The 14,917-nt window shown below is 39.6% G+C and overlaps 1 protein-coding gene across 5 annotated transcripts in view; it reads left to right on the top strand.

Moving 5' to 3' along the window:
- The first annotated feature begins 10,807 nt into the window (after nucleotides 1-10,807).
- Nucleotides 10,808-14,917, top strand: part of pax8 (paired box 8) — a 13,380-nt gene continuing 9,270 nt past the window's right edge. For all 5 annotated transcript variants that reach the window (XM_023419441.2, XM_023419440.2, XM_023419439.2 and 2 more), the window contains exons 1-2: nucleotides 10,808-10,913; nucleotides 13,706-13,863. In XM_023419441.2, the coding sequence (XP_023275209.1) occupies nucleotides 13,842-13,863 (22 nt within the window). In that variant the 5' untranslated portion in view covers nucleotides 10,808-10,913; nucleotides 13,706-13,841. The remainder of the gene's footprint in view (nucleotides 10,914-13,705; nucleotides 13,864-14,917) is intronic.

Genomic DNA, 14,917 nt, shown 5'->3' with positions numbered 1-14,917 from the left:
CAGCAGTATAAATGAAAATGTTTATGGTTATGATGTTGGCTTGATATTATAAATGCATTTCAGGAGAATGCATAAGAGAGGTGTGTATTTGTGCACAAATCCCTGCACTGTTCTGCACACTGAGTGTGTGCCAGAGAGGGAAAGGGAAATATTGTTTGTGTTTTTATTTTGTTGATATCTCCCTGCCTTTTATGGCCTGCGCTCGAGCTTTGTGAGTGCCAGAGAGTGTAAAAGAGAGGGAGAGAAAGAGAGTATTCTCAATTTCCTTCTAAAAAGAAAATTCATTTGCAGTTGCTAATGTAATGTCATCGTTGTGTTTACTGAGCGTGGATGATGTATAGGGGATGTTGCATTGAGTGAGACTGCTTAATGATGCATAGAATTAAGTCTGTGGCTTTCAGCTGAGCTCCCCTCTCTCCCCCTCTCTCTCTCTCTCTCTCTCTCTCTCTCTCATACACTCCTCTCCCTCTTCCTCCCTCCCCTTTTCTCTTTCACGCACACCCTCACTCTCCAACTCCCTGTTCCCTTCCTCTTTCCTTCCCTTCCTTTTACCTCTCTCTTCGTTTAATCCCCACCCTCCTCCTCCTCCTCTCCACACCAACCTCTCTTTTTTCTCTGATGCAGGCTGTCTTGGACTGTTGGCCACACGTTGCTCTGTGCTCTGTTGCCTAACTCCATCAATCACTACGAAGGGAGAGAAGAGAGTGTGGGGAGGTGGAGGGCTGGGTGGCGATAAAAAGAATAAAAGTAAGATATGGTTGGAAAAAAATGAGTGGGATGAAAACACACACATTGGGTATAGACATCGCACAGGATCAGTTTTAGAAACCTGGAGGGAAGAGAGCAAACGAGTGGGAAGAACACCTCTTACATTTAATGATCCGCTATGCTCGGTGCCAGTCCAAATAACTGCCTGAATACTGTGTGAATATATGGAAGCAATTGTGTTATTTCTGGCTCTAGCTCTGATTGCAACTGTGCTGGGGCCAGAGACAATGATGATAACGACGATGATTATGATGATGTGATTTTAGCGCTTATCTTAACGGTTATTACCAGAGTGAGATGACTACTTGAGTGGGGAAAGAGCTGAGTGGGAGGATTGCAGCTGTGGATATGTTGAAAGACAAAGAGATAAAGATGATTTTTAGCTTACTAGAGAAACGCATCCCTTAATTCATCCACAAAGAGATTTTGAATTGTACCTGTTGTTTTTCTTCTGCTAATCAATGCAGCATCTATGTCTGTTTATTTTTCAAACTCACTGATGTGGTTGCTTGAGAAAATGATGAAATATTGATATTTCTGCCTTGGAAATAGCTCTTTTCTTGATTCAGAATTAGCTGCATTTTTTTAACAAGCATTAACAACCAAAAATATGTGATTAATGTGATTGTTAAATCCTGTAAGAAGATCCTGCAGACAGCTGTGATATTTAAAGCTTTTAATGAATACAAGAAATATCAGTAGTAATCGGACAAGTCAACTGTTACATAAAAAGGTTGATGGTTTTCACAGACTTATAATATAATAGATTTGTAAGGATAATATTTATGTTTGCAGTTCACCTGTCAGAATTTGTAGCGGTTGTGTTTACATTTTACGTTTAGTTGAATCTCACACATTTTGCCAGTGTGTTTCAGACTTAGCCTTGTAGGGATTGTATTACCAAAGCTGGTCTTGTTTAAATACTTTGTTGTGATATAAGTCGGTTGGAGATAAGCAATTTTGGAATTTCATTAGGTTGAATTATATGTCACACTCTTCATACTTTCTCTTGCAGTGGTAAGAGTGTACAGTTTTGAGGAGTACTTTAAATTCATCTCGAGGGGTTTTCTTAAAAATCTATTTAATTTGTAATGCATGCGATAATGACGTTGCATTAAATTAAACTAGATCATTTTCACAAATATACATAAAGTGAGATACTTGGTGAGAAGCAATATTTTGGTCATTTTAGCTCAAGTATCATAGTAAATAAAATAAAAATACAGCATTAAATTTTGATCAAGCTTCTCAGACATACTGTATATTCTAAACCATTTGTCAACATTTTCTTCACTTGGCTGTCAAAGAATTGCTTCAATCATCTGCTTTTTATATCTGTGACCATTATGACCAGCTGACTAAACTGTGTGGATGAGGATAAGTGCAGCAATTCATTTCTTTGTTTGCATAAAGTATCTTCAGCTCTAGGGACACCTGCTGGACTGCTGCTCTAAGCTTCACTCATCACACACTGTCCACTGAAGGCTGTGGTGATGATTTCCCAAAGGTGTTAGTAGTTTTTCTGGTCTGTTTATTTTGAATTCACAAAACTCTTGGAGAGCTTTAGAATTATGGATTAAAATTAAGAGAAAGTGCTGTTTTCTTGAAGCGAGAAATCATAGCATAGTTTAGTAGAAGAGCAGATACAGCAGTGCTTTATTTTGGGTAGTCCATAGTTGGCATTAAAATAACAGAAAGTAAGTAGCGCCACATTACTATAGTTATCCATAACAAACTTAGATGACTGAGATAAAAATTGAAGTACAAGTTCTCAAAGTCACATGACACAACATTGACACATAATTCTTAGTCATAATTCTCTTAATCTAAATTGAATAAGATCTTAATTTTTTTTTTTCTTTTTTACAAAAAATCTCTTACCAGCTGCAAATTTTGATGCAAAAATAAAAACAGATCCTGTGGTTTTAAAGTATGTTATTTGATAATAATAGAAAGAAAGTAGTCGTCTAATGAATAAACACAACAGGGCCACATTGTTGCAACAGTATGGGAAGGTGTTCTTCTCTTTCATTATGACAATATGCCTCTGCGGTGTGGAGGAACTTGACTGGCCTGCACAGAGTCATTGAGCTTGAGCTCAACCCCATCCAACAGCTATCTGTGTGCCACCCTCATAATACTCGTGTATATACTCTTGTTAAAGCAGCACAATAATGCCCAAGCTTTTGGAGTGAGATGTCCAACAATCACATATGTGTGATTTGGCCAGTTGAGACTGGGATTAGAGACATGTCAACCCAGAGTTAGGCTGTTAAGAAACATACAGTGCAAAACCATTTCAGCTGTCTGACAGTGTTTTGTTTGCGTGTTGATTTTGCAGTTGCTCTCTCACATCCTACTCCTTCATCTCTCTCTCTCTCTTTCTCTCTTTCTCACTCACTCACTCACTCACTCCATTGTGATCCAGCTGTCCACCCCATTCATCATCCCGCCACTCTTCTCCACACAGAATTATTATTTCTTTGATGTGTTACTAGTTGAAAACAAATCCATTTTTCTGGCCATCAATTTATCATTTGGAATGGGGGAGTCACACTTGAGTTGTAGGGGCGACCACATTTTCCCAATTCCAACTCGCACTAGGTACTGTGTGTGTGTGTGTATGGGTGTGTGTGTGTGTGTGTATGTGTGTGTGTACAAACGGCATGTGTGGGTGTGTATCTGGGAGAGGGTATTCATGTGAAATGCATGTATCCTGTTGTGATCAGAGCTGGAATCTAAGATGCAGGATGAGAGAAATCAGACGTAAATGGAAATGATAGTAGGAGGAGATTTTTTAGGAAAGAGTGAGGATGAGAGAAAGGGGTGTGTGTGTTTGTGTGTGTGAGAAGAGAGAGAGAGAGAGAGAGAGGGCTTTCCTCTTCTTCCAGTCACCCTCCTTCACCTAACGTCTGTGATAATTTATCACTCCTCCTAGCTTGGCTGACAAACTATTTGCAGGAAAATGAGTTTTTCCGCCACGGATTTGTCCTCTGGGAATAGAAAGGGGAGCTGCTGTGTTTTTATTCCATCACACACACACACACACACACACATACAGATGCATGGTTGTACACACGCACCCACACGCGCGCACACACACACACATACACATGGACTGAGGTCTCCAGTATTTATTGGGGGGAGGGGGGGTTGGTTAAGATAAATGAGGTAAATTAATAGAGTCACTGAGGGAAAAGATCTGCTTCCGCACCAGCAGATCTGCAACTGACACACAAGAGATGAGCACATACACCCCCCTCCCACCCCCCACCCTTCTCTCATTCACTCTCTATCCCTCGCTCCTTCACCTGCCAGGCCATCCCTCCCTCACTCTCTCACTTTGCTCTCCAGTCCCCCTGATCCCTCGTTTGCCCTCCCACAGATGACAAATGTAACACTCAGACAAACAGCGATCAGGGCCATACAGCATAATGTCAGCTTAGATCAACACTGGGACAAAAGCAAATATCACAGCAGCAACACTGCATTACAAGCACTCTGTCTGTGCATGTGTGTGTGTGTGTGTGTGTGTGTGTGTGCGTGCGTGTGTGTGTGTGTGTGTGTGTGTGTACGTGTGTGTGTTTCGTTATTACGGCGGCTGGCCCGGGTCACTGGATTCCAATCTCACTTTCAACCTCATCAACCAAGATATTGACAATGTGCTTGACGGAGAATTACACGACAGTAAAGGCCTAATTACATTGCTATTACCCTGGGCTATCCGTAATCGTCAAACACGACGCATCAGTGGGACATCACAGCAGTAAATCTGCAGGCACTCTCTCTGTCTCTCTTAATGCCTGTTAGCATTACAATGTTAACATTTCTTTCCACTTTATCGTCTGTTGACAACACAGGCAGAAGAGTACACTGACGTCAGTCACACCTACATTATATCAGAAATTTAAAATTGACTGTTTGAATATATATATATATATATATATGACATACACTAATGAATATATATATATATGTATATACATATACATATCTGGATAATCCACAGACCACATTGTGAACACTCTCACCCTCATGAAAATGACCCTTTAATTTTTGTCAATTATAGATGAGGATATTTTCTCAAAGACACTTATACATGACAAAATCTTCCTCTTGTGTAAAATGGCCCTGTTCTGAGTCTCTTTAGCAAGTTAATTAGAACCAAGACACTGATGCAGAAGATGACACTAAGTGTTTGGTTTGCTCGCTGACATTCACTCCAGCTGATAACAGAGTTGTGCTTTTACATTTTCTGCATTACAGCTACAAACTGCTCTGTGGATAATGAGGCTCCTGTTCATCTGATTAAATCTGTTACCCATCTCTCTGCTTGCAGGAGGTGCACCTGAGTTCCCATGAGGACACTCGGCTCCACATCCCTCACAACATTGCAGCCAATTGCCAACTTTGTGATGACCGTCTCCGTGGAAACCACTTCTGACTGACAGGCATGAAGACAAGGTTCACCAGTCGCTCTGATCCTCAAAGTCTCCTGCAATTACTAGTGTGTGTCGATGGGGGTGCGTGTGTGTGTTTGTGGCCTGTATCACCCACGCTGAATTCATTCATGGAAATCATTAAGGTGACGACTGCACATTTTGGTCAATTCTTCTCCTTTTACCACGTGCAGTGAGGAAGAGAGTTGGCGATGGACCAATAGAAACTGAGACGGAGCAGATGAAAAACTTGTGGCTGATCAATTGAAGGTTAGTAGAGTTCGCATCAGACCACCCTTCCAAATTTCATGCGGGCTAAACACAACTAAACGCTGCTCGCAGACCAGGCCCCTTCTGTTGCTAATGGCCATTACAGCCTGTATGCCATTGTAGACCTCACAATAGCAATCACACTGGGATTTTGTGTGGAGCTTGCTGGCAACAGTTATTAGCCACCCCCCCCCCCTCCAAAAAAAACTTAAAGGGAGAGCAGTCAAGAGAAGAACAAGAAGATTTGGGGTCCTGGGCAGGGTGGGGTGGGGGCATCAGCAGGAGGGACAGGGGGAGGACAGAGTGTGGGGTCAGAGGGCAACACCAAAGCGGAAATGGGAGGCACAGGGGGAACAATGGACGGGGCTGGACTAAGACAGACAAAGCTGGAGGGAGGGTGGACAGTGCACAAAACACAGGAAGATGAGGAGAAAAAGATGAGAGGACAGAATGGAGGGGAGCCAAAACAGATGGTAAAGGCTGGTTGGAGAGAAAAGGATGAGGGAGGGAAAGCTGAAAAGCTATTGGCAACACATGCATCATGACAGTAACAGCGAGGAAGTGAGGCTCAGAACCTAAACATGACTGGATCCCATATGGCAACATATGGGCAATGCTGTAAACCACTGCTATATTCAGATGTCTATACTGCTTTCTTGGCAAACTGTGAAACAAAACTCCTCATATCAAATATGTGCTGTTGTGGACTTCACTATGTTGTGTCACAGACCCCCCAGTGACATACTGGGACACCTGAGGACTTTCTGTGGTCCTCAGAGGGCCCCTTAACAAAATGTCAAATGTTTTATTTAAATTACAAATAAAGGCTAAAAACATAAAAGGGAAATTTGAATAAATAAATATCAATCCTGACTCTCATTCACCTTGTATATATTGCATAAAATGTAATTATTGTCCATGTAAATATCAGTGCAGGAAACCCTCTTAACCAAGACCAGGGTAGAAAACGTCGGTTTCAGCAACTTGTGCACTGGGAAAATCATCACCCTAATGGGATCATCAATACTGAGGTGTTTCTCCAGCTATTATGACCTAATTACCTGCCTCACCTCGACTGGCTGGCCACAAAGAGACGTGCGTGCATGCTCGCTCGGCCAGATTTATAAAAGTTGTCATTAAGTGGGTGCTTTTCCCCGGGAAGCATTCATCTTTTCTTGCGGGAGCGCGCAGCGGAGCGGGCGGTGAGTGATGCATCACTGCGGGAGCGCGCACACTGCGAGTCAGACATGGACAGTCACACCTCTGCTCTGTTCCGAGTGAGGGATGAAAGATGGGGGGAGGCCGAGCTGCTCACAGCTGCTGATAAACATATATTTTTAGTTAAAAATGTTGTAAAGTTCTTTGAGAGTTTGGTGTGGAGTCACTCACTGTGTTTATAATTCATCTTCATAGGTCTCACAGTCATATTCCTCCAATATCATGTGCGCTCTTTGGTGTGACGTTTTCTGACTTTTTTTTAGCCCATATTCTTTATGTACTTTTCATATTATTATCCTACTTGTAAACTATTCTCTGTGATGCTTTATTTTGACCAAAGTTTAATAAGGTTTTTGCTATAATACCCCTGCCCTCCATGCAGAAATAGCAAGTACCGATTAAAATGAAGATCCCCGTTTATAGCCTATGAGCTGAAAGCAATGGACTTTATATCTGGAAAACCAGATCCTTTCCACTTTACTTTTCTGCTGTATTGGCATCAGGCAGCTCCTGTGTCAGTCACGTTGAAAATATCCCCAAAACTAGGTGATGAACAGCAAAGTAGTTGTGCGTGTTTTCCTCTTATCGCTGCAGTCGGAAGTGTTTGCTCTGACCTTTTACCCTCACCTCTGTCGCCGCAGGTTACACTGCTTTTTTTTTTTTTTTTTTTTTTTTTACGGGGACACAAACTTTTCTGGGAGAAGTAAATCCGGAGAAACAGCCGTAAACAAGACACACCCGATAAGAAAAAAACACCTAAACGTAATATTATATCATAAGCTACGACCAAATCACAGTTGCTGTAAAGTGAAGGGGAAGCTTAAAATGAGAATTTGTTTCGACACTTTAACTAAGCACTTGTCACCTTTTTTACTCAATGTAGCTGCAGTTTACAGAGTACATACAGTTAAAATCTGCAGCATATACACAAGAAGAAAAATGATGGGTCTGCAGATTTGGGGATAAAAACTGCAAGTGGGCCAGGGCTTGAAGAAGTGTGTTCAAGGCTACACGCAGTCTGCCAAAGGGTGAGTAACATTTCAAGTGTCCTGCTACTGTATTTGTATTTGTCTAGAATCATAACTTTATTACTGAATTCATCATCTGCTTATACAGCAGCCTCCACTCATGGCTTATATAGTTGTTAACAAATACGTTAATAAACACTTCTAGCTGCTTATGACTACAGTATATGGTTTTATAGATGCTAAAGTGTGTTTAATGAATCTTTTGTTCACGAGGGTTGCATCTCTTGTCTGCCAGCCTAGTGTTGGATAATTCTGCATCAAAATTCAATTTATTAAATATGTCAACCAGCATGCAAATGATATTTTATCAAATATTTTTTTCTACTTTATGTATTCTTAATTATCTTCCGGGATTTGTTTAAGTTGCACCTTGTCAGCATCACTGAAGCATTTTATTGGTTATTCAACTCCTTTCTATAGTCTACCACATCTCTCAGGAGTAGGCCTGTGGACATACAGAAAAACATAAAAAAAAATAAAAAAAAAACTGTTTAATAGGACAAATAGCCTCATAATTTGTGTCATTAAACAGTCAGCTGTTCCATTAAACTGTCAATTGTCTTTTCACTATATCACCTAGCAGATTTAGTTTTAAATGAGGACAGTAGTATAGGCCATGGCCAACAATTTTTTTTTCTTTTTTTTTTGACAACAGACTTTTTCCAAGTGAAAAGGACGATTTTAAATGATTATAAAGTTCAGAATGGCAATAATTTAACGACAATATGTCTTTGTCTTCTTGGATTCCTGTCTTTCTCTTCGTGTGTGTGTGTTCAAGGTGATCTACGTTATGATCCTCACTTTACCTCCTCTCTTCTCTCTGTAGGTGTCAGCAGCGAATTGAAGCAGGTGAGATCGAGAATTTTGTCTCCCACTAAACTACAATGATCAACTGTTGTAACTGAGCTCAAATGATATTTGTCAGCATCCTACTTGACAAGCCACATGAAAAACGAAAAGAAAAACCTATTCGGGGGTTAATATGGAGATGCTTCACATCTCACAGTTGCAGCTTCACATCATTACTTTTGGATATTTTCTTAATATCCCGCTTTATGCGCTACGAGAGGCCGGATTTAGGGCGTGTATGAATTCTGCCCCTTGGCGAGTGGACCCGTGTAATTACGAGCCATTTTAATTCACAGTATCATCGTGATAGATACCAATCTATGAGTTTTAATCCCTTGTTAAACTCTCTGTAACCTCTCTCTCTTCTCTTCTGCCACCTCTCCCTCCAGGCACTTTGTCATTTTCTCTGCGCTCTGGTCACTTTACAGAGGACTGTCTCTGTTTCCAGCTGATGTTATGATTCCCTTTAGTCTCTTGACGGTGTTATTTATTTCAAAACACTCGTCCCATTGTTCTGCAGCGGCACTGATGTCGAGTCAGAGCTTTTAAAAGACGAGGAATAAAAGACTTCAATCACAAACTGACCAGATAAGGAATGAAGTTGCTCAGATCCGCATTGTTCTTCCATTTTCTGGTTGAAAACCTGTCCTGAAACTAAATACATGTCTATAAACTATTTTTTTTTTTTTAATTTTTCAGATCTTTAGTTACACCAAGTGAAGCAATTAATTTTAGTTTTGTCTGGTTTCTCCCATAGATCAGTTTCCCTAAAAAAAAGAAAAAAAGAAGCTCCATATGGCTGGATAAATCAGACAGGGGACATGGTGCCATGGATGAGTGTCATTAGAGGTGTTGAGTTTGTTTTACAGGTTTGTGAGAACAACATTAACAGCGTTTTAACTAAGGGGGGTCCTGGCACCCTGGTGTGACATCACGCGTATATGCAGGGCCTGGTTTAGAAGTCAACTTGAGTCAACTCACTGCGCTTCCCAGAGGCTTCATGTCTTTTTCATCCAAGCAAAAAAAAAAAAAAAAAAAAAAAACGCAGCACAGAAATATTGTCTTATGGAGTCACTCACACCTCAGCACAGACATACGTGCAAGTTTTTCTGGCTGAGAAATAAACTGCAGCATCCAGAGGCAGCTACAGACTGAGCAGAGAAGTTCTGCAATTTCTGTTTCTTCTAGATTTTACCATTTTTACTTATTTCATTGTGGCATGTGCGTGTTCTAAACGAGTTTGTGTTTATTTTGATTTAATTACTCTTTATCTGACCAATAGAGGCAGAAAGACTCGATTTAAAAGATGAATTGACGGAAAAGAGCAAGAGGAGACACGACAGATTCCACCAAATGTGATGTTATATAATTATAATAATAATAATAATAAAATAATAATAATATAGTTTTAAGGCCACACAATTACAATATTATTAGGAAATAAATAGAAAAAAGTTGGTCCAAACTTTACCAAAAGGTACTTCTCTGGACCACTCTGTCACATGACTTGAGATATATAGTTATTTCATGATTCCAGGTGTTTTATTTGAGTAAAAGACAGATGTGAACATACACGGATAGAGATTTAAATACCCCCTTTGATGTATTCACAACAGTTTAGCAATTTTATATGCTATTATAATGATATTATATTGATCATACTGAAGAACTGAAGGTTAAAATCTGAATCAGTTTGACAAACTTTGAAAAGTTTCCTGAGTAAGTTTGGACCAAAGACTGATTTTGCTCCTTTGGTGATTTTATTTCATTTTCCTCTATTTGCACAACGAGTGCTCAGTAAACATGTATTGGAATTAAGAGACCAAATTGCGGGACCGCCTCTCAGTCAGGTGTTAGTCTACCTGTCAGGGGGAACCTGTGACGGATCGCAGCAAATCAAGCACTAAATCGTGTGTGTAAACGGCGCTCGGACCGTCGGAAGCGGTGCCACATTGCAGTACACGGTCTAATCAAAGCGGGGCTGTCGCTGGAGGTGAATGGGAAACAAGCCGTCTCCGTGACAAGTGTTTCCGTACAGTCGCTCAGTGCCATCAAAACACAGGGTCAGTCATCCTGGAGGGGTGGATGGGGGGTTGCTCCTCTCTTTTCCATAAAACCACACCTCCTCCTTTCTCTCTACCTCCTCCTCCAATGGCTGCGGGGCTCCATCCTCTGCGCAACCCCGGTTGGATAAAACCTGGCTGAGTGTCGGCTGCGCACACACACAACACAACACAACAGCTCGGACGCACGCCGCGTTACACCACCAGAGTCCCACCATTTGGATAATATCACAATATCTGCTGGGGGACGTTTTTATTTGGAGCTCCATCGGAGAAAGGTAGGCTCTCATTTAAAGTGCTCGCTGAAATCTAGCTGAGTTACATGATGTCTGATTGTGATGGCCTCGTAATCCGCAGATCTGAAGAGAGCGATCTGAACCAGAGACTTAAATAATACAAAAAACACGCAGCAGACAGCGCTGCCTGCCCAACGTGGTTCTGTCTGGTGATAGGTAGATAATGAGGCATTATTAATGAGACAAGATTTTTATAATTATAATTATGATGTAAAGATATGAGCCAGGTCCAGATAAGCGTAAAGTTTGTTGTAGAACAAAAATAATCGTCCACGTTCCCCTCATGGTGACAGTCATCATTGTGAAAAAGTACCTGAATGTTAAATGAAACTGAATTTTCAGAAGTGACTCTGAGGCTGTAGATAAATAATAAACATGTACGTATATATATGCTTGGCCCAGTGTAAGAGTTTATAGGCTGTAGTTTTAATGTAGTCCTACTACAATATCTATTTCCTCTCATCTAATGCAGTTTAACTCTCTAAATCTTTACATTCCTTTAATGCGAAAATCCCAACAGCTTGTAACCATGCGCAAACCATTAGTCTCGTTCTTTAATAAAAAATGCGTGAGGGTCGACTGTGAGCGTTGGCTATAAACAATGTACAGCTAAAGTTGAACAATTCACGTTTAGAATTAAACAGAAAAAACGAGATAGACATAAACCGTAATATAAAATGCAAAAAGTCACGTGATGACCTGATGAAAAAATACATTTAAAATTTCTGCAACAACGAGGCCAAGTGGAAAAATCCTGCAGGTATTAAATGTTCATATCTTCATGTTAACTATAGTTATTATTAACGGACAATTAATATCAGTAAGTAAAAGTTAAAATAGTAGTTATATACAAGTATTCATATTAAAAGGCTTAATTACATTATACTCAGAGCCACATTGTTCAATTTCAAAATCATGGAAATGTAAGAAATGTCTTTGTTTTCAGTTTTTCAGTCAGTTCTCAGTGTGATTAATTGATAACTCAATGATTAGTGATTTATTAATTACTCAGTTCTATTGTTATGTTATCGGGATAATTATGTAATTGTGTTACAGCTAATAAAGAAGTAAAATCATTTTATTCACATTAAAAATGTGGAATTTTTAAAAATAGGATTTTTATTTTTGTATCATATGATTTAGAGGTAAGCCAAAGTTTGAAATAAAAATATTCAGGATTTTGGAGAGTTTTTCACATCACAACATACAAACAGTCATGATAAAGGCCTACTAAAAAAAAAGAAAGAAAAACTTTTAGATTACACAAATGTAAAGTTTAGATTACATTTTAAGTTATACTGCATTTTCAAATGTGCTTTTCAATAAATGTATTGATGCCAAATAGGTTAATCCTCACACAAGCATCAAAAGACAAAACTTAATTAAACCTGGCAACAGCACAGTAGGCCTTATTCCTAATCTTATCACAGTTTAAATGTTATTAGCGACAAATCAAAATAAGTTTGAATCAAACCAAACACTGCACCTTAACTTGTGTTGTCAATCATCTAACAGTCTGTGACAGTCTGCTGATTATTTGGTTTATTTTTAAGTGTCACCCAGCAGGACATAACAGCACCTGACACACTTAAATGACACTTTAAATTTTAGCATTAAGCAGTTACACACACTCAAATCAACAGGGTGATTCTTTTTCACTTGTGTTTTAAAAACTAATCATCATATATTATGCCAACAGTTGACCTCAATGTACATTTTTCCAGGATCTGTGCATATGTGCATTCATTAAGATGGTGACACCGTTTCCTTTTATTGATATATCACATAATGTTTTGCTCTTGTTACTGTGAGCTTCGTGGAGTCCTATAAAACACACAGTTCATTCTTCAGGTGGAAAAGTGTGCAGCAGCAGCAGCTGAGCAGATGAAGCCTGTAATCAAGGCTTATATGGGCAATAACAACTGCATTCACTACATTTACAACAGACGTAACATCTTTTAGTTAAGAGTGAAGATGCTAATAATTTGTCACATCTCTTAAATCTTTAAGTCCTCTTTCTTTTTCTTTTCAATGTCTATTCTGTTCAACAGATCCAACATGGAGTAGCCACCTGATCTTTAAAAAAAATCCTTTAATTTAGCCTTGTAGTGATAGCTGATGTTTTCTTTTTAAATCAGGGTTAATGTCAGGTTTTGTTTAATAGTAATTTTGTTCACTAATAAGAAACACAGTTCAGAAGCGTGATTCTCTCTCCTTTAACTCTCACCCCAACTATGATCGCTTTACTTTCTCCACTTAGATCAAAACTAGGTTACATCATGATACATTTATCACTCCTCAATTTTGCTATTCAAGGGCCAAAATGATATACACTACTGGTTATAACAATTATAAAGTGATTAATGAGGCCAGTCAATCCTAATTACAAAGCGCTTAATAAAGGGAAATTTTATGTGTAAGAGGAGCAGCCATCTGGGTTGACTGAAGGGGAAGAAAGTCTTTGTTTTAAAAATACAGATTGTTAAATTACAGTATTTTTAAACAAATATATAGATACATGGACTTCTACACAGTCTTAAAGTTAAAGGAGTTAAAAAAAGGATTTTTAATGCTTTGCAGCTGGGCCTTGCGCTGTCCACAGCCTGGCTCATTTAAGGCAGTAATTTGAAGGCAATGCCCAGCGTCTCTGTAGACATTAATGAAGACACCCAGAGTGCCGTGGAGAACACCAGCTGAGTATTTGCTCTGTATGAGCTCAGAGGCTTCACATAAGACAAACAGCCAGTTTCATATACCCCTGTGTCCTCCCGCAGCGTGTGATCGGCGGTGCACTCAGGAGCACACTCATGCCAGACGGGGCAGGACTAGGAGTAAAAACACTTTAACTGGGACAGCGTGGAGGCGAGCATCACGTTCGGCTGGTGGAGCAAGGACCAAAAACTCAGGGATATGTCCAACCACAGTGGAAGAGGTAAATACACAACACAAGCTGGACCCGTCTTCTCAGAATCCTGTGCTTCCAGAACCGTTTTTCCTTTAACATGTCTGACATTCCCTGACATTAACAGGATCTAAAAACAAGTCTTGTTTTTTAAACCGCTGCATGTTTTTGCTACATGAGAATTGTAATCTGCCTTCATATTAATAACTACTTAACATCCAGAGTTCCCTTTTGATTTACATTATGTAGCTTGAAGTTAGCATTTATAAGCTGTATATAAACATTTAATAAATGGCTTATAAAACACTATAATGTGGTTGTAAGTAGAATTAAGTGTTAACATAGCCTATTTGTCAGTGTGGGAACCTGTAAGTGGAGGCTGGTATATAAATAGAAGAAAATGACAATGTGGTGAAACACATTTGTAACAGTATATATCTAAGTAGCAGAGGTTATAATTCTTGACAAATAATAAACTTTTAAAACTAGAACTACATTATAGTGTGTCATAAACCATGTATTAAATGTTTGTATAGTGCCTATGAAGGCTAGGTGGGGACTTAAAGTAAAGTGTTACAATATTGGGCATATATATCAGCTTGTTCCAGCTCTTTGTTTATGCTACATGATGTTTACATGTAAACAATCAAACCCATGTCTGTGCCCCGTGCTTCATTTTCTAAACATAAAGCTGGCCTGACATACTTGGGCCCTCCACTTCATTTCAAAACAAAGTTTTGTTGGTTATGAACGGTATTTGGCTGTATCGCTATAATGGCTGCTCCAAAGGCAGATCATTCACATTAAGCCACATATTAGCTGCGAAACATTGAAAATCTCTATTGAGGAATATACAGTGGCACACACAGAGTCTCATCTTCACATTGTAATTCCTGAAGGGGTGAATTGATATTTACCTCTGGTTGTTGTGCAGGATATTGAGGAAGTTAATTGGATGACACTTAACAACAATTCTCCCCTGGTCAGGGCCACTTCCACTCCATCTATCTATCTATCTGCTTTGTTTTTCGGTGTGCACGCGGTTTCTGTGCGCGTGTCTGTGACCCCCCCCACCCCCACCCCT

The sequence above is a fragment of the Seriola lalandi genome, unplaced genomic scaffold (assembly GCF_002814215.2).
Source record: "Seriola lalandi dorsalis isolate HSWRI2012SDOR001 ecotype SW California unplaced genomic scaffold, Sedor1 jcf7180002054606, whole genome shotgun sequence".
Lineage (NCBI taxonomy): Eukaryota > Metazoa > Chordata > Actinopteri > Carangiformes > Carangidae > Seriola > Seriola lalandi.
This window is presented reverse-complemented; position numbering and strand designations above follow the sequence as displayed.